This window comes from Diadema antillarum, unplaced genomic scaffold, assembly GCF_040938485.1.
Source record: "Diadema antillarum isolate AM-2024a unplaced genomic scaffold, OU_Dant_1.0 scf00000098, whole genome shotgun sequence".
NCBI classification, from domain to species: domain Eukaryota; kingdom Metazoa; phylum Echinodermata; class Echinoidea; order Diadematoida; family Diadematidae; genus Diadema; species Diadema antillarum.
The window spans coordinates 1,719,509-1,745,595 of NW_027270987.1; the positions used below are offsets into that span (position 1 = coordinate 1,719,509).

Genomic DNA, 26,087 nt, shown 5'->3' on the forward strand with positions numbered 1-26,087 from the left:
AATTTCCAGTGGCTGCAATTGATTGACAAATTGCCATTCATTGCCATGAATAAACACCAATTATTCAGTGTTCGAGTATTGAAAGAGCCATGATTACAATCATTGGCATACATTCTCGGGTATGACGAGAACCCATGACCTCCTGATTGCTAGACAGGCATCATATCCACAAGACTACCAAGCTTCTGCCCAATAGCCAGTGATGGTTCTGATCTCTTATTGCGGCTGGTACTACAACTGTACATATATCATTCAAATTAACTCAATGTATGCGCATGATTTTTGTCATGATTTTTACTCAAACTCTGAATAATTGGCTTTTGTTTATGTAAATGAAGGACAATTTGCCAATCAGTTGCAATGAAAATAGCTCAAAGCAAGAATCATTGATTTGAAATTAGTGTAAATATCAAGGCATCCCACTTTGTCTATTCAGTTTCAGTGAGTTCTTTAAGCAGCTTTGTGACATGGACAGCTCTGGGAAACATCCCCGCCCCAAGGACCTCAAGTTTGCTCGCAGTCTCCTCATCCCAAAGAGGGGCTCGGTCTTCGACTACGTCTACACCAGGAAGACCTTTGGTGCCTGGAACCGGTGGGAGACGCTGGTCACACCCACCGAGATCGCAGAGAGTACACAGGTAAAACGAGAGTTTGCATGTATTCCATATCAGTATGGTTAAACGACCCTGTATTTATAGACTTTTCAGTGGTAATTTTACCGTCATGACAGATTAATGTTGTATGTCTTGGGCAGAAATATATTCTTAATGATCTTAGCTGATCACTGATGAGGCAAACTTATAACTACACTTTTTAAAATGGTAACTGCAGTCAAACCTGTCTATAGTGGCCCCCAAGGGAGACGAAAAAGGTGTCTGCTATAGACAGGGTCTTTGAGGAGGTTTTTCTCTCGGAGGGAATTTTTTTCGTGGCTGTAGACGACAGGTAGCTGCTATAGACAGGTGGCCGCTATAGACAGGAGGCCGCTAAGGCAGGTTTGACTGTTATTCATAACAAATTCACCCCTGTTTTGGACTATCTCATCTCAATTCAACACTAGAGATAAATCAAGCTTTCAAGGGAAGTGCAGAAATATTGAATTGTTTCATTCTCTGGCGATCAAACAATTGTTAGTATCAGTCGAAATTTGACATGATCTGTTCTCGTACAAAGTACAGTGTATCATCTTAAGGAGAAAATTTGATGGAGATTTTGAGATGGTGCAGAAGAGGAGACTACATGTCAGATAAATGCTGTTAACATTGTGGTGATATCTCCTTATATTTTAGGCATTGTAACAAAATTGTTATATGGTAGAAGGTTTTGTGATACAAAATCACTGCTCCCAATGGTAAACAGTACCTTTAAACACTTATGCATCATTGCTGATTGCACATATTAGATCATCGACTGTAAACGCATATCACCAATCCGGCTCATTTCATATCATTTCTTCCTGAATGATTAAAATCAGTACATTGTTGAAGCCACTAGTTGAATCATCCTTGTAGATTTGAATAATGCACTGATGAAATGATTTGAAATCATAGGATTATACATGATGAAAGAAAACTTCATATTAAATCTTACTTCATAATCTATGGACTAATCAACACTACATCATGGCACACCTGAATGAACTGATGCTTCATTTCAGCCAGTACAAGAGATGTGACACCATGTGACAGTCAATCAGTCATGTGACAGTCAATCAAATATCACTTATCATTTCCTTAACCTGTCCCCATATTCCTCTTAAACATTAATTACAGAGCTATCTAGTCTCGCCTTTGTTCTACTTTCCATTTTGAGTTCTGCTTCGCCATCATTTCTGAACTGATTTGCATGAAATTTCATGGATCATTTTATGACTTCCTTTTTACCCTTTCATACCCTGTCTTTTTGCATGCTTCATGACGCTATCTCTCACCCACACTTCATACCAATCTTGTCGATTGATGTAGATGATGGTAAGAATAATAAAAAAAAAATACTCAAAGTTTCTTCCTCATACATCCATTACTTCCAGAGTGTTTGAATATTTCAGAGTTCATTCCATCACATGCGGAGACTATATCCACCTGTAGGCTGAATTTCAACATATGAAGCAAAAGACAGTGGAAATTCAGAGCGGAATCCATAATTCTCTGGGAAGACTTAATACAGCAGTGCCAGAATCTGCTTTCGATGATTTAAAAATTGAGAAACAGTTTGCATTTTGTATTGTCTGTTTTGTTTGCATTTGTATGTATAATCTTTCTGTGTCCTGATGTGTTATCCAATGCAACACCTGCTAATCTATGAACAGCTTGAGGATAATTCTTTAAAATTGTCTTCACAAGTTAGAGGCACTGATTATCATTTTGTTCGTTTGTGGATGCATTGTTAAGAAAGATATTAGAATAACTGGAAATAGATGGGTTCCATGTGGTATAATCTAGTGCAGAATTTCATTATGAATGACCCCCCCCCCCCAAAAAAAAAAAAAAAAAAAAAAAAAAAAAAATGAAGTGTCCCTGAAGTGTTCCTCATAATTTTAGGGCATTGTCATCCTGTTTTATCTTTCTTGGTCTATGATAATATTTAGTTGCTATGCTGTATGCAGTATATGAAGAAGCATGGCATGGCACTTTGTGTTCCATCATGCACATAGATGATTACTGACCCATGAAAATTGGTCTGTACAGAAAGGGCCAAATGTTGCAATCATCTATTAACTGCATATGGAAAAAAAAGTTTTTTTCATTTAAAATGAATGGACTACATATGAAAATTGAATACTAGCTGCCAGATATTGGATGAAGGCATGGAAAGACTGTACACAACCCTTTTAATGCAGTGCACAGACATGACCATGGATGATTGGGATGTGACAATTCTTATAAACAGTGATAAATAGTCTTTTTCATCTGATCATATTTTAGATAATCTAACCCCTATATCACAAATGGTTTCTGCCTTTCCAGGTCAACGAACTAATAATCAAAACGGTGGACACAGAGCGACAGCTTTTCTTCCTGCGCAAACTGCTGCTTCAGGAGCAGCCGGTGCTGTTTGTTGGACCGACGGGGACGGGCAAGTCGGCAATCACCAACGCCTTCCTCCTTGAGCTGGCCAAGGGGGATTTTATCCCAAACAACATTAACTTCTCGGCTCAGACCTCGGCCAATCAGACGCAAGACATCATTCTCTCAAAACTTGACCGGTCAGTATTGCTAATATCACAAATTGTCTTTTCTAAAACTTTATTCATTCAATATTGGTGGTTTATTATTTGAGCAGAGAACAGCCTTGTTGTTGGTACTGTGTTTGATCGGAATCTTTCAGGTCAGTATGTAGATATCACCACTTGATGAGTGAAAAACAAAGGATGTGCCATAATGGAGTTTGCAGTGGCATTCCCTTGTAATGAATTAGAAACTTGGCGCAATCTTCACTTGTATCATTTTTTTCGTTTACCCTGAAGATAAAGCCTAAAAGTAATCAACCCTTATTGCTTTAATAATGACAAAAGTATTGGTCACATTCATGTTACTTCACTAGAGATATGTGTTGCACAGACTTGTTCAATGTCGTTGTTCATCAACATTTAGGAAGAGATCAGCAGGCTTAAAAACGTCTGTTGAGAATGAGAAGGGCGTTAAGTTGTCTTGATCACTATGGGTTTTGTGGCAACTTAACGCCCTTATCATTCTCAACAGACGAAAAGAAGCATGAATATGATTATTTGATGATATGATTTAATTTGTACCTTTATCTTTCATATAAAGGAGGAAAAAGGGAGTCTATGGTCCCACCCCTGGAAAGAAGTTGGTTGTGTTTGTTGATGATCTAAACATGCCAGCTAAGGAGAAGTATGGTGCTCAACCTCCTATTGAACTACTGAGACACTGGGTGGACCATGGATACTGGTTTGACAGGTGAGTCACTGAAGATCCTGTCTTTTCCCTCCTCCTCCTCTCTGTTCATTCATTTGTATGTCAGTTTGTGTACCAAATACTCTCTTGTCTGTCTATCTATCTATCTATCTATCTATCTATCTATCTATCTATCTATCCATTTACCTATCTATCTATCTATCTATCTATCTATCTATCTATCTATCTATCTATCTATCTATCTATCTATCTGTTTGTCTGTCTCTCTACTCATCTAATTACCTGTATCCATTTATATGCCTACCAATCTTTTTTTTAAATCTGTTTTCCCTCTTCAATTTTTTATATGTTTCTCATTTTAATCATCTGTCAGTTGAATATGTCATTTTCATCTTTGGGATATTAATAGTAATTATTAATTTTTTGTTGAAATTATACCCAAAGTAAGAAAGAGGAAAACAAATCTGTTGGCTACACGTACATCTTGAAATTTCATTTACCCCTTTGTCTCAACTTATGATATGTGACAATCTAATTTGATATTTGTAGCCTTATTGTTTTCAATTTGAATTTTGTGCAGAAAAAACAAGCAATTCCACTTTTTCTGTTATTTGATGCTTTTGTGTTTCTTCACTTCAGGAAAGACACAAGTTTGCAATATCTGGAAGACATCATGCTGGTGTCAGCTATGGGTCCACCGGGCGGTGGCCGTAACACCGTCACGCCCCGCTTCCTCCGCCACTTCAACCTCATCACCATCGACACGTTCACAGAGGAGACAATGAAGCACATCTTCACTCCGCTCCTGGACTGGCACTTCAACCGCGGCTTTGAGACGGCGCACAGACGCTACTCCAGGGTGAGGGAGACTGTTTCCTGTCTGTCCGTCTGTCTGTTTGTCTGTCATGTGATCAGTATAATTCTGCCCCATTTACGACCCACACTTTTATGACTCACCATCTGTAGTATCAATTCACATTATGATGGTGTTAGGAAAGGAAAGACAGTATCATGTTTTACAGATTGAAATGCATACATGTGTACCTCTGTGTATTCTTTTTTTTCTTTATCAGAGTAAATATCGACTCATACACAGTCCAGCTTACACAGTCCCTCTCACAGTTTTATTGAGAGCGTATGGTATCTTTGCTGTATGCATTCTAATATTTGGGTGAATTTGAATTGAAATTGTGTTTGATATTTCACAACAAGATATGATACATATCAGTGGACCAAACAATATCAAAATTATCAAAGAACAGTTTGAAACGTATAAACTGATAACAAAAGTAGATGCAATGATGCATGAGCAGATACCAGTAGATAACACCTGGTTTGCATTAAGTAACGGAACCAAAGCTTTACATCCATGAACGATAAGAGTGTGAAATGTGTCGGAACAAACTAAAAGCAGTTCTCGTTGAAAGTACTTGTCTGTTCCTTCTTTTGAGCACATCTTTAGCTTATGTAATAGAGAACAAAATTCTTGAAACATAGATTATTCATAAGGCTAAAGATATTCATATAGCTTATGTTATCAATAATAAACATCAAAATGGCAGCAAGAGAGAAAAAAAAAAGATAGAGTAGAAAATACTATGTTTACTTTACTCTAGTAAGCACCTCTTTAATTCTTGTGAGTCATGTATTCCTATGTCTCTCCCAGATCATGGTATTCTCCATAGATTATCCATAAGGATAAAAATATTCAATTTTAGCTTATGGTATTAATGATAAATATCAAAATGGCAGCAAGAGAAAAAGAGATAAAGTATGTTTACTTTACTGTAGTAAGCACCTTTTTAAATTCTTATGAGTCATATATCCCTGTATCTCTCCCAGATCATGGTTTTCTCCACCACTGAGGTCTACACCCAGGCTATCTCCAGCTTCCTCCCCACCCCATCCAAGTCCCACTATGTCTTCAACCTCAGAGACTTCGCCCGTGTGGTTCAGGGCATCCTGCTCATCAAGCCAGCCTGCATTCCTGCCGGCATCGACGGCTCCAAGAAGCTCATCCGGCTGTGGGTCCACGAAGTCTACCGCGTCTTCTACGATCGCCTGGTCGACGATGAGGACAGGCAGACTTTCTTCGCTATGGTCAAAGTGAGTTCTCTCTCTTTCTCTTTTATTTATTTAACTCTTTATGCACCATGGTGTAAACCCCTTGTATGCCACATTATTCTGAGACTGCAATGTAGGCACGCTTTAGGTAAACATTCCGTGTTTCAAATCTATGAAAGTTTTTATAGATTTTTGTTATGCTGGACATGCAATAAGCAAAATTGTAGAGAAAATGCAAAGCTTTGCTTTGATGTAAATTTTTATCACAAATCTATGACTATTTTTCATTCAAATGATCAGGAGCTACATTTGCACATCATTGTCCAGGCATGACTTTTGCCCTGGCCCCACAAAACAGTGTCAGAAACTTAAAATTTACTCGCAAACCCACTAGGTAATGCTTGATATTTAATCACAAAATTATGCAAACTACATTGTACACATGTGACAGGAATATAGTGACGCTTTCATTTTACTGTATCATTTGGCGATTTATCGATCGATCAGTGTGTGTTTGAGCAAAATACGCAAACTTGGCACCCGTTGACTGAGTGGGGTGTGCAAACGTGGCACATACCAAAAGAATTAAGTACTGGGTAGCGTGGGAATTCATGAGTAGCCTGATTGAATCCATTTTCATTCGCTACTCTCCGGGGTACATTTGAAAACCATGAATGGCACCCATCAGCAAATTTGTGCATCAAAGCGTATGCTTAGCGATAACTATCGACTCAAGTTGAGATTCTTTAGCTGTGTGTATGTACATAGAGATCTGTGATAAAGCTTTTGGTTACGGTAATTCTCGAATATATCCAATCTGGGCCAACCTTCCCACTCCATGGTATCCCCACGCTACCGAGTCTTTAAAGGGCCCCTGAAATCCAAATGCATGTTGATTTGTGTTGATTTATGATACCCTCATCATGACTTTTGCGGTGATAGAAATATCTAGAAACATTCCATGTTCCCTCGCCATGTCTTTTGTTAGTCACATTAATATCACAGAAACATGCAAGTTATGCTGAGTTGAGGGGAAGGTGTATTCCATTGTCTTTTGTTAAACATTTCAGTACTTTAGCAATGATTGACAGATGATGTCATCTCAAGAATATTGGTTTGGACGGATTTTTTGTGGGCGTTACCAAGTAATCTGAAGAAAAATAGAAGAAAAAAATCATTAAAAATATATGGAATGTTTCTAGATATTCGTTTTAGTGATGTTGAGGGTATCATAAATCAACACAAATCAACATGCATTTGGATTTCAGGGCCCCTTTAAGAATGAACAAGACAGGATATTCACATCTACAGTAGATGGGATGTTTTCATCCAGTTCTTGAATCTTGAATCTCTTGAATCTTGTTCATTAGAATTTTTCTCCCAAGGGTGCCAGTGCTCCTTTGAAATGGAATGATGAATCCCCTTAAGAAAAAACAACAAAACAAAACAACAAAATATGTATGGTGTACAAATGACATGAACTCAGAGGAAGAGTTCATATATTTCAATTGAGATAATAATGTGATAATGTAAGTTACAGATCCCAGGGTATAGTCTTAAGATATTACCCAGTAAACATATGTAAATCACAAAAATATAGTCCCTGAGGTCTTTGCTTATGATTTCAGATCTTTGTTATTTCATTAGAAATATACAATGTACAACTGATAAGTAATAAGTGATTCATATGAGAGAATTTATGTGAAGCAGTTTGTAGATTACAGATTACAAGCAGGAAAAATATGGTTATTTGTTGGCATATACTTACATAGTCGAGGAATATTAAACACTGAGACAGAAGATGAATAAACATGTGATAAATCAACTAAAATGCCTGCATCTTAAAAGATACAAGAGACATTCTGTTGTGCAGTCAGTACTTTGTAGAATTATGACATACACAAGTAAGTTGTCGGCTGGAGCAAAGCATTCCATGATGAAGGCTAAGGGTTAAATTCCTGTCATCCAAAGGAAAATTACATGGATGCACACATGTGCATGCAGATTTTCATATCGACCAAACTGTTCCTTTCTGAACTTCTTTACATGAATCCAGACGGTGGTACAGAGTCAATTCAAGGAGAAAATGAACAATGTGTTCTCTCACTTATCAACGGGCAGGGAAGTCACCGACACAAACATCAGGAGGTATGTATGGAATGCTTTCCCCTTCCTGCTGTTGCTAGGTAACCAGAGGAGCATAGTAGTAAATGTCCTGGTGTGGTGTAGTTTGATGTCAAGCAAAATCTTGTATTGTAGACTGCTATATGTTTGGTATATACGAGGTGCATCAACTTGTGCTGCATTGAGATGTAGAAAAAAAAAAAGTAAATGTGTATTGTGAATGAGTAATTGGCTGTAGAATTGATCTGCTGGAGACATGCCAACCTATGTGCTTAAAACTATTTAAATTCTGTATTTGGATGTGCCAATTCATTTGGAAGTTCATGGTGTACACTGTGCTTGGGTTTGTGATGTGACTTTCAAGGTAATGAAACAGGAGAACATGTATGCTGGGAATATCTTTGCAAAGATTTGTCAAATTAGCATTGAAATATCAAGGATTTGATTTGTTAGATTAGAACATTGAGAGCTGTAGGTATTCCGCACACAATCATCAGTATTTAGTCATCCATGTCACGTTAGATTTCTTGTCCTCAGTTTTATATATGCATCATCTTCTCATTGTAAACACACATACATGCACTATCATTCGTTGTAACAAAAGTGTGTACATTTTGTGAAGACGATCAGGTCTTGGCAATTTCCCAAAATCGCAAAACCAAATCGGTTAAGCAATGATCAATGCATAAGAAATAATCAGTATGATTTCTCTATAACTTTATCAAAATGATGTAAAGTGTGATAGATATTTTTCGTTTGGATTACATGTTCAGAATTTGACCTTGACATATTGACTCCTTGACCTCATCAAACTCCTTCAAAATTTACTAAGCAAATTGTCAGAAATAATGAACTTCCAGATCATAGGACATTTCATTTTGGCATTTAGATGTATTTCATGAATGATGCCATAATACGTATTTGACCATCATAGTTTTAGAATCCCATATACAGCTACTAAGCATTAAAATAGTATGTCTAAACATAATCTATGCTTGTTCTCACAATAGACCACTTTCAAAGGCTTCCAAAATGTCTGTAATGTTGCACAGACCCTGAAGTTCATGATGTCAACCTTGTAACATTCATTTAAGTTGAACCTTCAAGATTGGCACAAAGTTGTAAGCATTATAAAATAAATAAAGTCAACAAAGAAATGAAGATAATATTGAAAATCGATTTTTGCACTTTTGGAGCAATTAGCTGTATGGTAATATGTTAATTGATTATCTTTTAATCACTTGAATTTCTTGTATACAATAGTGTATTGAGATTTTTTTGTTTAACACATAAAAAGAATTGTCTTCGTGAATGGCAACCTGCAGAATGTAAAATAATTCAGACTCAGTTTGAAAAAAGAGTTGTACAAAAACTACAGAGCAAGTGAAGAAATGGCATATTATATGTAAAAAAAGAACCAAACAAAAATAAATTTCTGAAGTGCAGTGCATATGTCATTCAACCTGAGGTACCCTAGAGAATTGAGTGCCTGGTACCTTGTACCCTACTTGCCATTTCTGATGTGATGGAAGTGGTCTATTTGTAGTGGAATCTAGTGACTTGTATACCATAGTAGGTAGATAGAAGTGTCTATCCCCTGCTAAAGCCCTGCTTGTAAAGCAGCTGTGTTTGTTGATTATGTACATGTTGTAACGCAAACAAAAATTTTGCATCCTCCCTCCCCGCAATTCCCACAATGCAGCAGTAGTGCTCATCCTGAAATACGTGATGAACATTTACGAAGGTAGAACCCTTGCGCTTATCCCCCTTGCACCTGTTGCTTTGCTTGTCATTCTGCCTTTGATTTAATCTCTGTTCTTCCACTGTCTTCTTCACATCACTTTTCCCAAATCCTTGAAATACTGCACTTTTATTCTCAACTTTTGATTCTGTCGTGTTTTTAATGCACCATCAGCATGCAGAGTGATCTGTGATGCACAACTTTAACTTTGGTTGTGCCAGGTGGCTTTATTTTCACTTTGAAAAACCTTGGAAATATTTGATTACACCCTCTGTCATTGAAGGCTGTTGAGAGTGCACAATTTAATTTAACTTGGTCATTGTTAGTGCCACAAAATGTAAGGGTAATGGTGGGTAGAATCTCTCTGCCTTTGGTCAACTATGGTTGCATTTATGAATGAATATATTATTATTTTTTAATGCAGGATTGCTGTGAGCATTGAAAAATAATCATTACCATGGTTTGGGCATTGCACTTTACTTTTTTTAAAGTTTATATTTGATTATTTTTGCTCAGCTTATATAAACAGTAATATCTGTGTCAAAGCATAATCAAGGATTGTAAGAGGGATGCATGCAAAGTCAACTCTTTCTGTGCTAGGGACTTTTGACTGTGTGTACAACGCTATGGAGTTTTCTCTGCCAATTTGCACTTGAAGCACACAAATGGTACATGGTGAACTACAAAAAAATAAATAAATGCCCAGTCATTGACATTGAATGTCACATTGCTGTTGGAGAGTGTGCACATTTCTCTTGATTCATTACTTTTTTCCTTCACATTGCTTTCTTTCTTTCTTTTTTTTTTTTAAAATCATCATACTACGATAACTTCATTCTTTGTATTTGCATCCTTGCATGCAAGAAGCACAATATCCTCTCTGTTAGATCGTAGCTCTCTGTACTCAATTCTAACATAGATGTAGCAGCTGTTTTTTGGTCTCGCTTGCATGCTGCATGAGGAATCGATGCTCACAAAGTTTATGCTCAGCATGCATGACCCAGACATTGCATTGTAGATTAGATGTGCATGCAGTCATTATGTGGTTCATGTGCCTCCATATTTTGAAGCCATCAGAGCCTGCTATCAAGGAGATGTGTTTTTGCTTTCATGTAAGAGTCCCCTAGAATGGAGTGAGTTAAATCCATTTCTCCCATGGTACAAACAAAGGAAGACTATAACTCCTGATGGATAAATGCATGTCAACACCACGACCATGTGTAGAAGCAGCAATGAAGAATTGGTCCTGGTGTGAGAGATTTTCTATTTTGCCTTTTGTAAACCAGAAAGACATTTGCATGATGCACCATCCATGAATTAGATTCCCTTCTGACATCTTTAAAGGATAAATAACAAAATCCTGAAATTCACTGACAAAATAAAAAAGATAGGACAAATAAATTGAGAAAAGAGACATTGATTTTGAACTGATGTCTAGTCAATGACTAGTGATATTATATTTGGAGTCTTTTCAATCAATTTTCTAAAATGCATCTTCATTCTTCAGTTTTAGTTCAATTCACTTATATTTGGATTCATCATTCTGATTTGATGCCTTTCATTACAAACTTGTTAAAAAAATAGATGATGATTTATTTGAATTCAACTTCCATGTAACCAACAAATATAAATTGAAACATTGATTGGTGGTTCAGCACAGGTTCAAGTGCAGACCACTTGACAATAGACTTTCATGAAGGAAAGGTAAGTATTGTTTTAATATGACAAAGTACAATATGTACATACAGCATCATTTTCAATTTCCATTTGCAATTCTTGTATAATGTGTTGTAAATTGAATTATTCTTACTTGCCTATTGTAGAAAGGCAGATGTAGATATCATAAACATTGTTTAAATGATAAAGAAAAGGAGATTTATAGATTACAAAAATAGAAATCAGTAATTCTCATATCATTTGATATGTGGTTTCAAATTTTGTACGTGTGCCAAGATATCCACATAAAGCCAAATGAATATTAACCGTTACTCAAGTAAACACTTGACTGCTGAAAATAGCTTTGAGAGGTGTAGGTACGTGTATGAATGAATCCTGATGTTTTTACTGGATGTATGTACTCCTGCGATTGCACAGCTTGTTCTTCGGAGACTACATGCAGGTGAAGGAGGAGGAGAAGATTTATGATGAGATCACCAACATGGAGCAGCTGAGAGAGGTGAGTGGGTGATATATCAATCTTTTATACAAATAGTACATGATCTTTAACCCGTTAAAGACAAATCCCGAGTATACTTGGCAGATGTCTGTGGGAAATGCGTGTTGTAGTAAAATCAACCTGTCCTCAATGGGTTAATGCACTATACTAGATTATGTGCACAATAAATGCATAATAAGGCCAAGTGCAGTTTTATTTCACGTAGGCCATAGACTGAGGTGAAATAGAAATGGATTAGGGCTGATTATGCATTCTGAGTGTATATTGGCTGGAATAATGCATGGAAGTGCATGTACCATTTGATACAGTAAATCGTCGGGTGCCCGTGCATTGGCCGCTAATGCAATACAATTTGTATTGCGTTAGCGGCCAATGCACGGGCACCCGACGAAATTAAGTGTATTTATACATCAATTTGTGTATATTGGCTTGGGGGATTCCCCATGCAAGAATCAAATGTGTTGTTCATGACTATGAACCATTACAAAATCAATGTATGTCATGTGGCACTGATTCGAACAAGCACAAATCTTGTCATAAATACACTGTCATTTTACTTTATTACAACTGAATGACAAATTGCCCTTCATTGACTGTAAATGAGTACCGATTGTTCAGTGATTTAGTCGTAAGCAGTGATAAAAAATCATGGGCATACATACTTAGGTTGGATTTGAACCAACGATCTCCTGATTACCGGACGAGCATTGCATTGAATAGACTACCAAGCTTCCGCCCGACAACTAGTGCTAGTTCTTATTCTTATAGCATGCAGCAGGCACTACATATCTATTCAAATCTATGAATTCTTGTGTGGAGTTGTTTTTATTGCAATTGATCATCAAATTGCTCTTCACCAACATAAAGAAGCACTGATTATTCAGAGTTTTAATAGTATCCATGATAAGAAATCATGGGCATACATACTCGGGTTGGATTCAAACAAACGATCTCCATCGCTTTGATGAAAATTTCATGGTAGAGCTACATTGTAGGCTATTTTTCATGTTAATGGCCAGTATTTAAAACATAATCCTAGAAAAAAGAATGCAAAATTGTGCTCTTGGTTGTGATTGCTCATACTTTCACACTTAAAGTTAATGACTGACCCAGAGACTCTGCTAAATGAAAGTGCTTGATTTATTGTCTTCCTCTTTTCCTTCCAGACTGTGGAGAAGTATCTTGAGGAGTACAACATGATGACCAAGGCCCCAATGGACCTTGTCATGTTCCGCTTCGCCATTGAACACATCTCTAGGATCAGCAGGGTGCTCAAGCAACCCAATGGACACGCCCTCCTTGTCGGTAAGTTTCCTCATCCATCAAAGTTGGTCAGTTATCGTCTTTATTATAAAAATAAAACTAAATCTCTTATGGCCATGCCTTGTTAGAAGACAGTATATCCTTTTCTGCACAAATGTCATTATCATCTAAGAAGGGCTCTTCCACCATCTTAAGGTCTGAACATCATAGGTGGACACACCCTACTGTTCTTGTTTTTATTTGTGTGTGTGTGTTTTGCAGAAAGTACCAGCTTTAGATGATGCCCTCAATAGTCTATCTGGGAAGATCTTACTGTCTTGAGTGAACACACCCTCTTTCTGTCATGTTGCACAGGTTTTTGTTTGTAGATGGTACCATCAGTGTTGGGCAGACTCCTCTCCATGTGTGTTTCCATCATTTAAATCATCATTTCCATCATTTTAAGATCAACCCAGCTTATTTTGACTCAATCTCACTTTGTTGTATATGGTTGGTACCATCTCAAGGTGACACACTTTTTGTTTAGTCTTCCTCTGTGGAGGCCACACCCTTCTTGATTGATTTTACTACCTTTGATAGATGCATATACCTCTTTCTGACTAAATAAGATGCTATCATTCTGTTACAAAACTGAACCCAGTGATTTCTCATTCTGGCTCTAAGCTGCATTGCTCTGCTACACATCTGAACTAGGAGATGCCTCTCTTTGGCTTTGAGCTGCCTATCATTCTGTTACAAATCTGAACCCAAGAATTTTTTTTCTCACTCTCCGATTACATCGCTCTGGTTAATGGATATAATGTGATCATACATCAAAGAATCTCTTTGTCTGCCGATAAACTCAAAATGTGCACCATCACTCTGAAAACCAAAGGTATCGGAGGCAGCGGTAGAGCCAGCGCTGCTAGGCTAGCTGCCTTCATGGCGATGTACGAACTCTTCAACATCGAGATCACCAAGAACTACACCCAGGCTGACTGGAGGGACGACATCAGGCAGCTGATGAGGAAGGCTGGAGATGAGGGCCTCTCGACCGTCTTCCTCTTTGGAGACCACCAAATCAAGGTTGGTGTTGGAATGTTAAATTGGATGATATGGGGGAGGACGAGGGGAAGGGGTTAGAGAATGAAGAACCAGGGCCCCGTTTCATAAATCTTATTATCAATTACAAGTTACAATAGTTTGTTACAAGCTACTGAAATCCTTGCATCTGATTGGCTTTGAGCAAATTTGTCATAGAAACGTGGTAGTTGTTACTGATAGCAAGTTTTATGAAACAGGACCCAGATGACACTTTCGCCATGTTGAATTGAATCTGAATTGAATTGGATTCATTTCCACATCAGGTATGAAAAACAACAACAACATTGGTCATACAAACAACAAACATACAAATGATAGGGGAGGAAGCACAAAAGGCACACAAAAAAAGGTTGGTTTAACTCTGATGAAAAAGATTTTACATTTTGCATTGAGATGAATGAGGGATGAAGTATATTCTTTCACAAGCAAGTCACATTGGCATGACTGTAAGGTGATATGTAGCGATGCATGTCAGAGGTATTACCTCAAACAGATGGGGGGAAGTTGCTATTTAAAGATGGTGTGAAATGATGGGCAGATGATTATTGCAGACATCTAAAGTCTCTTTGTCTGTCTGCACCTAATCCACCCTGCAGGAGGAATCATTTCTTGAGGACATCAACATGATCCTGAACACCGGCGACATCCCCAACCTCTTCGAGAACGAGGAGCGACTGGAGATCATCGAAAAGGTGAGCGATATCAGTTTGCTTCCAAATCGGTGATCTGTTTCATCTTTCCGTTGATGCTGTCTGTCATCATTCCTGTGCCAAGGACTCTGGACAGTGTGTACAATACTGTGGAGTTTTCTGTGCCAATCAGCACTCAAAGCACACAAAGGGTTCAAATAAAAAGTACTCTTTGACATTTTATTACAACTCTAGAATAATTAGACGCAGAGTATGTTGATTCTACTTCTTTCACATCCATTTCAAGAAAGGAAATAATGAAGATTTTGTTTAACCCTTTGAAGACTAGTCCCAAGTATTCTCGGGCTGGGGTACATGGGAAATGTGTGCTATAGAAATATCAGTCTGTCTTCAACGGGTTAAGGGAATGGAAAACTCATGAGGTGATGACTTCAGCTAACTTTACTTACGTTAGTAAATGTGACTCAGATCACCACTTCTTGTAAACATTGATAACTTTGAAATCCTACAATTTATAGCCTGTTTCTTATCATGTTTTTTGATCCTCAACTGTTTTGCTTGCTCAACTTTACACCATTGATGAAAGTCTACTAGGATAGGAAATGGTGTTTCCTGTAGCTTTGACAGGATCAAAGTATATGAACAATATTCACAATCCTATAAGGCTTGACTCATTCTCCATAATAACGTGCACCATCATCCCCCAGATGCAGCAAGTGTGTGTGGCGGAGAATTCCCAACTTGAGATGACTCCGCTCAACATGTACAACAAGTTCATCGAGCGCATCCGCCGCAACCTGCACGTTGTGCTAACCTTCAGCCCCATAGGGGACGCTTTCCGTAACCGGCTCCGGATGTTTCCGTCCCTCATCAACTGCTGCACCATAGACTGGTTCAAGGTGATTGGGGCATCACATACTTTATATGGTGTATATCATTGTCGTGCCAAGTAAAATACCCCTCATGATGTTTTGAATAAGTAATTCTTGCAGGAGATGGGAGAAAGCAGCAAAATAATACTTTCCTGAAATATAGTAAGGAATTCAGTTAAACTGATGTCAGATTAAAGTGCATCTAATCCACAACACTAACATGTAGTGGTGAATGTCAAAAACCGACTTTGTGAAATAGGACTGAAAAAATATCAGCCTTTTTCTAAAGGAAAAACATTAAACGATGCTGTGTATGTCTAACAACAGACCCTTTTTCAACGTATTTTTGAGGTGCAGGTTTGTAGCAAGTCACAGGGGAGAGTAACCCCTCTGTGTTCTGCTGCCGTTGTCTCATTCCCTCTCATCTTTTTGATCTACGATCTCCTCCATGCACAGGCATGGCCGGAGGATGCTCTGGAGAGGGTGGCTCACAAGTTCCTTGACGACGTGGAGATGTCTGACGAAATACGGGCGGAGACGGTGGTCATGTGCAAGCACTTTCACGAGAGTGTGAGAGCAATGTCAGACAGGTAAGGTGACATTTGGCATAAACTTTGGTGAACTGTGAACTATGGTAGGAGTTGCATAAACCGTTATCAGTGATAGCTAGCAAATAGTCCAGATAAGTGAAAGATCATTTTATCTGCTTTCCAGGAATGCCTCCGTCTGTACATGTCATATACACGCATTGATGAATTTTGATTTCTAATGAAAAAGTAAGTTCATTTTGGTGAAAGTGTTTGAAGTGTACCCTAATGATAGAGAAATGGCCAATGCAAACATTGATACTTGACAGAAATGTGCTCTAAATTGTATAAATACTAACACCCTCTTTGTGTGCATGGTGCATTATATATATGACATTGATCCTAATGTATGTAGTTGTGTTCATTGACATCAATTTACTGGTTCAATGGTTACATCCTTACCTGGCCACAGGAATTCTCCAGGAAGTTGAGATATATGCTCAGTTGCTAGTGCTAAATATCTCTTTCAGATGCAGAGTATCTGTATAAATACCAAGTCTAGTTTTCATTTACTGTTCACTTTAAAGTTCTGCAGAGAATATTTCATTTTTGTACCATTCTTTCCACCTCTTCCAGGTTTTACAGCATCCTGCGGAGGGCCAACTATGTGACTCCGACATCCTACCTAGAGCTGATTAAGACCTTTAAGACGCTCCTCAACAGGAAGAGGATGGAAATCTTGACCCTCAAGAACCGCTACATGGTTGGGCTAGAGAAACTGGACTTTGCTGCTTCCCAGGTATCCATTAAATCATCCTCACTTTCATGTAAAAAAAACCCCACAAAAATTCATGATCCATTATACACCACTACTAAGATTTGTTGCTGTGCTAATACATTTGCCTTTGATCCCTTCCCATGCATAGAAATGTGCAAGAAAAATATTTAGAGAATGCAGTACATTGTGTAAGAATAAGGCAAAAAATACATGATAACAAAATATGACCAAGAGGCTAGTGTGTCAATCCAAATTGTAGCTATCATATTTCTAAATTGTGCCTTTGATTGCTGCAATATATTGAGTCACATTCTAGGTCTGATGTTGCATACTACCATTTGCATATGTTCAGTGAACCCCCTCCCCACCCCCCCCACCCCCCAAAAAAAAGAAAGAAAGAAAAGAAAAGAGATTCAAAAGTGATGAAAATAATGGAAAACATTTTATTTTCTAGGCTATATTGTCTTTATTGTCTGTTACGCAACTGGTTCATAATTTGAGGTATCAAGAGTGCCTAATATTCATTGGAAGTTTGAAGTGAATCATAAAGTGACAAAAGCAAACTGACAAGTTGCTCTTATGAGAAAATCTCTGTTTGTAAAATGGTCTCCTGAAACTTGAAAACTTGATGATCTGTCCATGTTTAATATTTAGGCTATTTTGTCTTCATTGTCTAAATGTTACACAAATTGGTACATAATTTGAGGGTGCATAATGCTCATTAGGAATGAAAAGGTAATACATTGGGTGGCACTAACATATTGTCAAGTCGCTTAGAATGAGAAAGCTCTGTTCTTGAATGGTTTCTTGAAGCTTGAAACGTCTTGATTCTCCTTCCTCCGCAACCTTCAGATCTCCGTGATGCAGGAAGAGCTGACCGCCCTGCAGCCCAAGCTGATAGAGAACAGCAAGGAGACGGACAAACTCATCGAGATCGTCCAGAAGGAGACGCTGGAGGTGGACGCCAAGCGACAGATCGTGGCCGCGGACGAGGCGGAGGCCAATGCCGCGGCCAAAGAGGCTCAGGCCATCAAGGTTGGTGGTTCAGATCCCTTCCTGTTCGACTCCTACAAGGACAGACAGAACTTTGTTAAGGACAGAACTTCTTTCAACTCTTCTCCTGTCAGCCTCTCTCCACACCCTGCAGCTCCATCTGTCATTTGTCTAATGTCAATTCCATCTCCATGGCTTGTTTGATTCTTCCTTCCATTGCAAGGAACATATCACCAACTGGAATCTACATGTTGTACACTACCTAGTATTATTGATGAATTCACACTGTTACATCTTCTCAAGGCTTTCCTCTTTTCCCCCTTTAATCCTATTCTCTGATTAGTAGCTGTCAAAGTTGTGATTCAGTGTGAAACTTTTGGGGCATATTTTGCTCCTTGTTTTGCTGCTGTCAATCCTTTTGCCTGTGCTCCTACTTTGAGTAAATGTATATTTTAAAACTCTTTAAAGTTATGTAAAATATAGTCTCAGTTCCTATTCAGTGTGATGTCATTTGGTATTGCGTGCCTGGTCTTAAAACTTGCAGGAAGACTGTGAGGCCAACCTTGCCGTTGCCATGCCAGCACTAGATGCAGCGGTCAGGGCTCTGGACACCTTGAAGCAGCAGGACATCACCATCGTCAAGACAATGACCAATCCTCCTGCAGGTGTCCGGCTGGTCATGGAAGCCATCTGCATCATGAAGGTCAGCTTACTGAGATAGATACATGTAGTAACACTGTCTTGATGATGTGAATTCATACAGTTGATGGTGTGAAGATGATGGTATAAAGATGATATAAGGTATAAGGGTGATAGTATACATTTGATTGTATTAAGACTACGGTATTAAGATGATGGCATGCAAATAATGGTGTAAAGGTGGTGGTGTAAAGATTGTGGTATAAAAATGATGGTATCAAGATGATTATTGTAACATTATGGTATATTGATGGTACTATCAAGATGATTACATAGAAATGATGGTAAGAATATGATTGTGTGTAGATAATGATATACCAGAAGACTGTCTCAAATGAATATGTATGCTATTGTGATGAAAATGTGCAAGAAACTGTGAGGTCATGAAATAAATACTTTGATAATTTATACAGATCTTGTGTTGAAGAATCTCTGGAGTTTGCAAATGCCAATGGACAGAATGTATTATGTAGTTTGTGTTGGAGTGCTTTCTGGACTTTTCTCTTTCTGTAATGACAATGTACTGAATGCATATGATTTGTGAGGAAAAATGCTTAAAAAAACCCCCCAAACAAACCCAAAAACAGAAAAAACCCAAAAAACTGTGTCTGTATTTTCATCTGTGTGCACAGGGAATAAAAGGTGACAGGAAGACCAACGACCAGGGAAAGCCGTTTGATGACTTCTGGCCAGCTGCTAAGAGGGTAAGTGTTCAGACCAGAGACGTTTATGTCTCTCTTATTGAAGCATGTGTTCTGTGGTGACAGTTATCAAGTTGAAGACCTCAGTGCCTGCTCTATATCTCTTGAGTGTCAGGCTCTTAACCCTAACTAGGCCGGGGGGAGGCCCCCCCTCGACGTTTCGCGCTATGTATCGCTATCGCGAGAAGCTATCGCCGCGACGTTTCATGACTTTTTTCTTTCGAGTCTCCCGCATCTTTTGACACCAAATTTGCGATACCCAGGCGCGCGGTTCCGAAGTTGCGCATAAATATGCACGTGCATGTCAGACCAAAAATTGCTCAAAAACGTGAATTCGTGTACAATTTCAATGCAAACTGTGTTTACAGGCAAATTTCATAAAAGCATGATTATTTGGGGGTTTTATTGATTAAAATCAATTAATAACATATTTTCTTGCTCGGAACAATGTCGCGGACAAATTTCATCGAAAAAACAATGAAAAACATAAAGTCGAAAAAACAGAAATACATAAGAAATTCAAAAAAGTAAAACAATAAAATACTTAGGAAATTTTTTCTGATTGCGCAATTTTTTTCTCTTACATTTGCTAAGGACACTAAAAAGAATATTTACACAAAAATTTGCCTGTTTTGAGCCTTATTTAGTGATTTATACCAATTTGTCTGATTTCATGCATCATTATGCATAAATTAGCATAATTTAGTGAAAATGGTAATTTTTGCAAAAATTAACTTCATGGTACTTTAGATTACATCATAGGCAATGTGTGTGCCAATTTTCGTCGCGATAGCGCGGTCGACGGCCGAGATCTGGAGGGGGGCCTGGGAGGCCCCCCCCGGCTCTATCATCTACCTAAATAGCCCGAGCCAGAAGAGTATGTGTCATTGTATTCTTGTTTTTAGTAGCAATGCAAACATATCGTCTCCACCATTGTTAAAACACACAAACACACACACACACACACACACACACACACACACACACACACACACACAAAATAACCTTAGTACTACTTTCAGTAATGCGTTTTCAGAAAGAAGTAAATATGTTTTCTAAACTGATTTTGGAATGGGATGCATTCCAGGTGGAAATTTTAGATTGCCGTCTCAAAAAAAATAACTTTTGAGGTGCAAACTGTACCTTCATCACAAAAGTCAAAACATGCTCATTTTTAGGATGTATTTGTTTACATACTACAAAAGAATATGACTCTTGTCTGTGCTACCCACATAAGAATTTTTGTGAACAGTAGTTGTCATTATGAGCCAAGTTTTACCGGAAAAAAAAGGTTGTTTGTGTATTAAAACGATGAGTATCAATATGGGGTAATTATTATCCACACCATGATTCAAATCTTCAGATGTTGGGGGACCTGAAGTTCCTGGAATCTCTCAAGGAATACGACAAAGACAACATCCCGGCACCCACCATCAAGAAGATCCGGGACGGCTACATCAACAACCCAGACTTCAACCCAGAGGTGGTGAAGAAGGTATCTTCAGCCTGTGAGGGTCTGTGTAGCTGGGTGAGAGCCGTTGAGGTCTACGACAGAGTGGCCAAGGTACTGAAAACTGTACTGCCCCTACTGGTGTGTTCACACGTTTTGTCCACTTTTGTTATAAATTTTCTTTCTTGGTATGAACAGCTCTGCATCGTCGGTCTCTATTGTAAGTTTTCACAAGATCTGTTATGATGCCAAATGAAAACAAAATGAGTCTTTCTGATATGTAATCCTTCTGAAATTTGAAATTTTGAAAACAATTGTTCCTGTTGTTGTGTCTGAATGCTTGTATCAACTGAACTTGAGTGCTTATTTTGTGTCATGCATCTTTATAGATCGTCTCTCCTTCAATCCCCATCTTACTGTGGAGAGTTCATGTAGGTAATAAGATGTGCATGATGAAGCGAACAATATCCTTAATCTACTGTATACGCCGAATATTTCGCGAGGTGTTTATTTTCGCGAATTTCGCGAGTCAGGTGCTATTCGCGAAAATAAAGACACGCGAAAATATTGACTCTGATCCTGATGTGGATGTGACGTACGCATGTACGTTTTCCCGTTCAGTACAGGACTCCACTATCACGAATTTAACCACTCACGAAATCGTTGGGAATTCCCGATTCGCGAAAATTTAGACTCGCGAAATATATGGTGTATACAGTATCTAAAACAGAAGAACTCTGTCTCTCAGAATTTGTAGTTGAGGCTATTCTGTCATCACAGTTTTGAGAATGACCTGTTGATGACAGAGGTATGTGCTCAAGAAAATAACAATGGGAGAGAGATACTAGGTCTATCTTCATTACCACCATCAACTCAATTGGATGTTCAGATAAAATTCCAAGGCACTGACGTATGTTTTTGGAATGTGCTCCTCCTTGTCACAGGTTGTTGCCCCCAAGAGGGCCCGTCTCCAGGATGCTGAGTCGCGACTGGCGGAGCAGCAGGCTCATCTGAACGAGAAGCGGGGAGTGCTGAAGGAGATCATGGGCAAGCTGCAGGCACTCAACGACCAGCTGGCCAGGAAAGAAGGAGAGAAGAAGGTAACAAGGGCAGAAAAGTTGGAGGATGGGAGAATGCAAGGGAAACCATAGATAGGGAGAATTCAGTATGAAGACAGCATTAAACTCAAGACAGAAGAGAGGCATGTCTTGCAGTTGTATGAAGGAATTGCTTTCACTGTAGTGGGGGATCCAAATAAGATGATGCCCATTACTTGTCTCTTGCAAAGCCATGAAGGAAATTTTAGACAGTAAAGAAAGATTTCAGTGGTATTACACACCTAGCAGGATCATCAGCAAAGTCATATTTCCAAAACCAAGACCACATTGATAACTGCTCATAGGATGTAAGGCACATGGTATTAATTTTACCACTTATGTCCATTATTCTGTTACCTTCGAGAACTGCTTCACAATCTTGCTCCTGATGGACTGTTTTGAACAGTTTAGAGAGATTGTTTATAGGATGTTGAAATAGAGAGAGAGAGACTATTTCTGATGTGTTGAATATCTACCAGTCTTGCCGATACTACAGAAGCAAGAGAAGTACATGTATACTGACTTGAATTCTAATGCAGTACGAGGGGAGACAGAATATGGTTTCGAAACAGAGTGATCTTCATAACTAATTAGATGTAACTGGTTTCATAAATCATTTTGTGGCATTCTCAACAGGAACTGGAAGACAACATTGAGCTGACAAAGCTGAAGCTGATCAGAGCAGAGAAGCTGATCGCCGGTCTGGGCGGCGAGAAGGAGAGATGGATGCAGCTGACGGAGGAGCTGAGTGAGACCTACATCAACATCGTGGGAGATGTGCTCCTGTCGGCGGGTGTGGTCGCCTACCTAGGACCTTTCACCGTCTCCTTCAGACAGGTGAGACAGGCTTTGCGGTGGGATTCTTGGAAACGTATTAAAGGTCAATAAATCAAATGATCAGTAGATCAATCGATCAATCAATCAGTTGATCAAATTTGTCAATCAACCATCACCAAGACTGTAGGTTCTTGTATAGCAAATTCAAGGGGACTTCCCCAGATGTTTAGCAGGTATTCCATCTGGCCCTACGATGTATATCTCACTTCTAGTGACTAATCAAATAGTTGTCACGGATATCTGTGAAGTTGAAGCTTTGTGATTGAAGAATTTCAAACAAACTGTCAATTGTCCTTTGCATTCTCACCCTCAGGAATGTCTCAAGGAGTGGTATGACATGTGTGAGGAGAGGGACATCCCAGTGTCCAGTGTCTTCTCCCTCTCGGCGACCCTAGGTGACCCGGTCAAGATTAGGGACTGGCAGCTGGCTGGACTTCCAGTGGATAAGTGAGTTGTCATCTTTGAGCCCTTATAAGACAAGAGCACGCATTGCAGAAAAGAAGACAAGAGGTTTTTTGTCCCCGCCGAACGAGTTCGAGCAGGGGACTATGAAACGGGCTCCGTACGTGTGTGTGTCCGTGTGTCCGTGTGTCCGTGTGTCCGTCCGTCCGTCCGTCCGTCCGTGTGTCCGTCCGTGTGTGCGTCCGTGTGTGATCAAAACGTTCAAAATGCTACTCCTTCGTCATTTCTAACCCAATTTTGATTCTGTTTGCTTTATATGATAGCACTACATGGGAGCTTTGAAACTTCTATACAGAATTTCAATTGTGACCTTTGACCTTGACCTTTGACCTATATTGTACATTTTGCTTCAAAATGCTACTCCTTCGCCATTTCTAACCCGATTTTGATTCCGTTTGCTTTATATGATGGCACTAGGTGAGGGCTTCAAAACTTCTACACAGAATTTTGACCTTTGACTTCTTTGACCTTTGACCTTGATTTTTGACCTATATTGTACATTTTGCTACAAAATGCTACTCCTTTGCCATTTGTAACCCGATTTCAATTCCGTTTGCTTTAAGTGATGGCACTAGGTGAGGGCTTCAAAACTTCTACACAGAATTTTGACCTTTGACTTCTTTGACCTTTGACCTTGATTTTTGACCTATATTGCACATTGCCTACAAAATGCTACTCCTTCGCCATTTCTAACCCGATTTTGATTCCGTTTGCTTTATGTGATGGCACTAGGTGAGGGCTTCAAAACTTCTACACAGAATTTTGACCTTTGACTTCTTTGACCTTTGACCTTGATTTTTGACCTATATTGTACATTTTGCTACAAAATGCTACTCCTTTGCCATTTGTAACCCGATTTCAATTCCGTTTGCTTTAAGTGATGGCACTAGGTGAGGGCTTCAAAACTTCTACACAGAATTTTGACCTTTGACTTCTTTGACCTTTGACCTTGATTTTTGACCTATATTGCACATTGCCTACAAAATGCTACTCCTTCGCCATTTCTAACCCGATTTCGATTCCGTTTGCTTTATGTGATGGCACTAGGTGAGGGCTTCAAAACTTCTACATAGAATTTTGACCTTTGACTTCTTTGACCTTTGACCTTCATCTTTTTACCTATATTGTGCATTTTGCTACTAAATGCTACTTCCGGCGGGGACATATATTACGCACCGCGTAATTTCTACTTTTCCTTGTTTTGTATGTTTTGAATTCATGCTCACTACAAGAAGCGCATTTCATTGTTGGTCTATTTTCCTCCATCATTTTTTGTTACTTTCTCTCCAGCTTCTCAACTGACAATGCCTTGATAGTGACCAATGCCAATCGCTGGCCACTGATGATTGACCCTCAGGGCCAGGCCAACAAGTGGGTCAAGAACATGGAGAAGCCAAACAAGCTTCAGGTCATCAAACTCTCGGACCCGACCTACACCAGGACCCTGGAGAACTGTATGCAGGTCAGTGACCCCTGCTTAGCTTAGGCTCATTGCTGCCTCAAACAGTAGTTCTTCTAGATTTTTGTATTTCTCTTTCACATGTACATGTGTTGTTGTCTTCCACCTCCAGTCAAATCGGCTTTTTATAGGTGTAAAAGTGTTCTTTTATTTTTGTATACTAGCTCTCCATAATGAGGGCTGGATTTACTTTATCTGTTTATGAGATGTTGAAAAACTGGTCAGTCACTGAAAGAAAGATAAAATGCATTTTGGTGTGAAATATAGGTGTTCATTCATTTTCTTCAACATGGGGAAAAAGTATGCTATGGCTGATCTTGTATTTGAAGTCAAGATGTTTCTAGTGTGACTGTTCACTTGCCTTTAAATGTCCATAATTTGAATCAGAAGTGCTGTGACTTAAAATTGTATACTCTTTCATCCTTCACTGTGCTTTAGCTGCAACATTCATGCATTTGTGTGTGATTGAAGAATATTCTATGCCACAATCATATTCTATTCTCTGACATCACAAAGTCATTTAATTCCACTTTTCATGATCTTTCATGTAGTTTGGTCAGCCATGTTTGCTTGAAAATGTTGGAGAAGAACTGGATCCAGTCCTGGAACCACTTCTTCTGAAGCAGACATTTAAGCAGGTAAGCCATGTACACATATAGTTGATGTCACTGCATGTTTGCTATCATGCTCAGTACATCATGTTTCCTTTTGTTCTTGCTTTTTTCTTGGGTGGGTGGGAGGGGGGAATTGCTGTTACCATCTTTTAAAGGTACAGACCTCTAGTTGATTGTGCACTATTTGGTGGTTTTGGGCACTATTTGATGGTGCGATGATCACAGTCATTTTCATTACAGAGATTGATGATGTAAAGCCAATTAACTGTTGGTCAAAGCAGATTACTTGTGCATATGAAAAACAGAATTGTCTGGCTGTCTTTCTGTCTTAATGTGTCTAATGTTAATGCTAAGTCAGAAATGTCACTGGTATCGCAATGAATTTAAAATTTCATTCCATGCTATGATTAGATAATGTACCAAAGTTTGGTATTAACCAAATACAGTGGAAGGACACAATAAATGAATGCAACTGCAAAAGCAATTTCTGTCTTCTTCTAGGAAGGTGATACAACATATACAGGTTGATTATAGGATGTTATGTCATTGATTTGATGTTAGTGAATTTTTGAGAATATCAACAAGTATGAACATCAATTATGACATCAGTATTGATGAA

The 26,087-nt window shown here is 38.7% G+C and overlaps 1 protein-coding gene across 1 annotated transcript in view; it reads left to right on the plus strand.

The window, feature by feature from the left end:
- The window catches only part of LOC139718686 (dynein axonemal heavy chain 3-like), a 128,546-nt gene that overhangs the window by 72,178 nt on the left and 30,281 nt on the right, over positions 1 to 26,087 (plus strand). Inside the window, exons 39-62 of the mRNA XM_071630143.1 lie at positions 437 to 638; positions 1,965 to 1,970; positions 2,967 to 3,205; positions 3,771 to 3,920; positions 4,518 to 4,737; positions 5,721 to 5,984; positions 7,999 to 8,090; positions 9,769 to 9,810; positions 11,902 to 11,983; positions 13,150 to 13,288; positions 14,121 to 14,311; positions 14,926 to 15,021; positions 15,687 to 15,878; positions 16,308 to 16,441; positions 17,015 to 17,177; positions 18,009 to 18,191; positions 18,694 to 18,852; positions 19,481 to 19,552; positions 20,913 to 21,113; positions 21,944 to 22,099; positions 22,733 to 22,933; positions 23,247 to 23,380; positions 24,686 to 24,857; positions 25,406 to 25,492. Of these exons, the coding sequence (XP_071486244.1) occupies positions 437 to 638; positions 1,965 to 1,970; positions 2,967 to 3,205; positions 3,771 to 3,920; positions 4,518 to 4,737; positions 5,721 to 5,984; positions 7,999 to 8,090; positions 9,769 to 9,810; positions 11,902 to 11,983; positions 13,150 to 13,288; positions 14,121 to 14,311; positions 14,926 to 15,021; positions 15,687 to 15,878; positions 16,308 to 16,441; positions 17,015 to 17,177; positions 18,009 to 18,191; positions 18,694 to 18,852; positions 19,481 to 19,552; positions 20,913 to 21,113; positions 21,944 to 22,099; positions 22,733 to 22,933; positions 23,247 to 23,380; positions 24,686 to 24,857; positions 25,406 to 25,492 (3,577 nt within the window). The remainder of the gene's footprint in view (positions 1 to 436; positions 639 to 1,964; positions 1,971 to 2,966; positions 3,206 to 3,770; positions 3,921 to 4,517; positions 4,738 to 5,720; positions 5,985 to 7,998; positions 8,091 to 9,768; positions 9,811 to 11,901; positions 11,984 to 13,149; positions 13,289 to 14,120; positions 14,312 to 14,925; positions 15,022 to 15,686; positions 15,879 to 16,307; positions 16,442 to 17,014; positions 17,178 to 18,008; positions 18,192 to 18,693; positions 18,853 to 19,480; positions 19,553 to 20,912; positions 21,114 to 21,943; positions 22,100 to 22,732; positions 22,934 to 23,246; positions 23,381 to 24,685; positions 24,858 to 25,405; positions 25,493 to 26,087) is intronic.